Source organism: Monoraphidium neglectum (genome assembly GCF_000611645.1).
Source record: "Monoraphidium neglectum strain SAG 48.87 unplaced genomic scaffold scaffold05232, whole genome shotgun sequence".
NCBI lineage: Eukaryota > Viridiplantae > Chlorophyta > Chlorophyceae > Sphaeropleales > Selenastraceae > Monoraphidium > Monoraphidium neglectum.
Genome location: NW_014008398.1, coordinates 1 through 3431, shown reverse-complemented (window position 1 = coordinate 3431; position 3431 = coordinate 1). Strand labels below are relative to the sequence as shown.

The 3431-nt window shown below is 64.6% G+C and overlaps 1 protein-coding gene across 1 annotated transcript; it reads left to right on the top strand.

Annotated features, from left to right (window-relative positions):
* Positions 1-27: 27 nt before the first annotated feature.
* On the top strand, positions 28-189 carry MNEG_15331 (hypothetical protein; the record flags this gene model as incomplete). The annotated part of the gene is made up of 1 exon (XM_014036198.1): positions 28-189. A coding segment is annotated over one exon (162 nt), but the record flags the coding sequence as incomplete, so codon positions are not given.
* Positions 190-3431: the final 3242 nt, after the last annotated feature.

Here is a 3431-nt window from a genome sequence, read left to right as displayed (position 1 = left end):
GAGCAGGCGCTAGCCACGCTGGTGGCGATGCGCCGCGCGATGGGCGCCCCCACCCCTCCCCTCACGCGCTACAAGCTGCGGCCCAGGACCTTTGGGGAGCGCGACGCGGCGGCGGCGCACGCAGAGGCGGGGGCTGCCGCGGCAGCCGTCACCGGGACCGCAGGGGCGGAGGGCGTCGCCGCCAGTGCGGTGGGTCGTCCGCGCTCTTTGGGGGTCCCCACCAACGCTTTACGGTGCCCTCATGCGCTGCCCCTTTGCCTTGGCGGCCCACTGCCCAGCAACCCTGGGAGACAGCAGCGCTCCAGCCCCTCATCACCAGCGCCCTGCCGCCGTCCTGTTGTTCGCTGCTTTCCTCCCTCCCGGCCACATCCAAGCCCCTTTGCCCTCTCCGCTCAGGCTGGCTCCGACCACAGCGGCAGCGGTGACATCCTGAGGCTGGGCAGCCTGTCCTATTACGTGGCACAGTCGGCGGACAGCGATGCCGGCACCACCGGGGAACATGGCGGCGGAGGGGGCGGGCCACGGCCGCCGTACCAGCAGCAGCAGGCAATACAGCAGCAGCAGCAACAGCAGCAGCAGCAGCGCGCAGCTTGGCGAAGCTTGCCCACTGGCAGTTTTATGTCGATGGTGGGTGTTGGGTGGCGCTGGATGGGGCCGGCACCTGCTGGAGGTGACGGGCAGCAGCCAGGGTCGAGGGGCGTCAAGACGCCTGCGAGGGCACGACTGTGAGCCATGGGGCCATGGCAACACGCTCACCCCAGCCCCTTTCCCCCTAAACACACACATACTCACACACACACACACATTATATACACGTATACACGCGTGCAGACTCATTGCACACTGACCACAACCATGTTTGTGCCAATCACGCTGGCACCCTGCATACCTGAGGCGCCTTCTGACGAAGCGCACTGTCGCGCTCCGCCTGTCTCTGTGCGCAGCTGGAGCCGATCGAAGACACGGGGGACGAAGCCCCCACCCCAGAGGACGGCGGCAGCACCCCGTCACGTGGTCCTGCTGCTTTGACTCACAGGCACGCCTCGTCCGTGACCACTGCGGCAGTGGTAGGGGCAGACGCCCGGGCCGGCGCGGCGGGGCCGCGCATATTGTCCGCGGCAATGGACGGTGCGGGCGATGTTGAGACGGGCAGCATGCCCCAGCCTCGTGCGGCCGCTGGCCAACGCGGCCTCCCGAGCTAGGCTGAGGCTCCAGGAGAGAGCCTCTGGTGGGGCACACCCGCAGTGCCAGCGCCGGTTCGCGAGGGGCTGGGTCCAGGGTGCCTGGAGTGTGTGTTGTGGCACTGTTGCTGTCCAGTTGCAACCAAGGGAAACGCTTTCTCAAACGCCACGAAAGCAAATATGGGTCGTTTCTGTTTCTTAGACTTCACTTTTAGACTTCACTTTGAGATGCAAGAATCATCCTATATCGATGAATTCGATGTGATTTGTGACCTGGCGCCAAACAGTGTCACGAAACGCCGCAGGGTCCACCATGCACAGGGCTGGAATCACCCCGTCTCTGCCTGGGGCCGCCCCTGGGTTGAGGCCCCCTCCCCTCTCCTCGCACCGCACCGGCAATTGGCTGGCCGTTGTTGTATTGCGGCGGCACCTTGGTGTGTTTGCACCCGAGGGAGCGTCGGGTGGCTCAGGCTGCATTGGCGAAAAGAGCCCGTGGCGCAGCATCGGCGCCCGGCTTCCCAGAGGCTCGCCAATTTCAATGCGTGGGGCAATACCCGTCTGTGACTGGAAATCATGGGGAACAAGCATTTTCACGTTTTCACAACATCAAAACCCCCCCACATCTGTTGAGCCTCACGGCCCACGCCTCCTCGTGCCCTCCTGCCTCATGGGTAAGGGAGGGGACTCCTCTTTGGCCGGGCAGGAGCACGGCTCCAGAGCGCCTGCGCCAACTCTTGACGGTGCCCCAGGCTGCGGTGCATCTCACATGCTGCTGTGGCTCCTTCATGGCCCCTCAAGATGTGGCTATTGATTGAGACTTGCACATTGCATCGCAGGCGCTCAGCGTGCCACCCAGACTACCGTGACCAGGCTTTGACCAATGTCAGAGCACAGTCCGGCCCCCATCCTGTCGGTTTGCATTATCCTGTTTTGTGCGTATGCTGTTTTGCCGCCCCCTGGCATGCCTGATTTGTCGGGCGGCACACAAAGGACACATTTGAATAGCAGCGCGCGCATCCAATGCACAACAAAGAATAAGCATGGGGTAAGCAAGTTCGCCTGTAAGTCTCCTGTCTCCCCAACCCTCTTGCTGTTACAATCTGCACCTAAGCAGCGATGGCGTCGTTGTGTCTTACTTGAGCAGGGACTGCTGCATCCGCTCGGCCCCCTCCCTCTCCAAATGGAGCCTGGCTGCTGGCCTTGATGAGTTGCCGCACGCGCCAACAGCCTGCGCAGCCCGGGACGCTTCGACGCCGCACCCAGCACGGCGGTCCAACATGTCATAAGAGGGCTGGCCTTCCAGAGCTTGGGTACAGGCGGACCGGCGGCCGCAGCCAGGTCCCACGCCTCGGCTTGCAAGGGGGCCGAGGAGCCATTGCACTCGCGGCGATTCAGGCACGGCGCTGTGCGCGAAACAAAGCCTCCTTGCCGGAGGACCCTCGCTGTGCAACCTGCTGGGCGCAGCCGCTGCTGCTGGGCCTAGTCTGGGCCGCCCGCCGGCGGCTGTGGCGGCTGGCTGGTCCCCGGGGTGCCGCTGTCGCCGCTGAAGACACTCTCCAGTGCCGTGGCTGCGCTGTAGAAACTCAGGGTCTGGCTCAACACCTTGGGGGAGGGTGTAAGTGTGGTGGGGTTGGAGGGCCGTCAGTGGAAGGCTGGGCAGGAAGAGGGCTCAGAGGAATGGGGGAACCTTCTTCCAAGCTGACCAAAAGTGCAGTTCCTACAACCCCTATCCCCAGCCCCCCCAAACTCGACAGCGCCTGCCCCCCACACCCCCAAGACCGCACCCTCCCTCCCTACACGCGCACGCGTCCCCCCACCTCCGCCTCCCTCTCCAGCCGCCCCAGGGTGGTGGCCTCCTCCAGGAGGGCCTGCTGGGTGGGGGGCGACTCACCAAACACCGACGCAATCCAGTAGGACAGCTGTGGGGTGGAGGGGTGAGGGGAGGGCTCAGCCCACGGGGGCGGGTGGCGCAGCGTGTGGCCAGGCGCGGGTCCGCGTCAGCGGCGGTCGTCCGCGAGGCACCAGCTGGCGTGACAGGGCGGGCCATGTAATTGACGTGATGGTATTTGCCATACAAAGGAAAGCGTCGATCCTTGATCCCTCACCACCTTTGCCGTCAACTCTTCTTCCACCCACAGACCAGCCCTCTTGCCCCTGTAACGCATGCCCCTGACCACCCCCCCTTCACCTCCTCGCGCCGCATCAATCACAGCCCTTGAGCCCTCCTGCCTCATCCCACCACCTCCACCC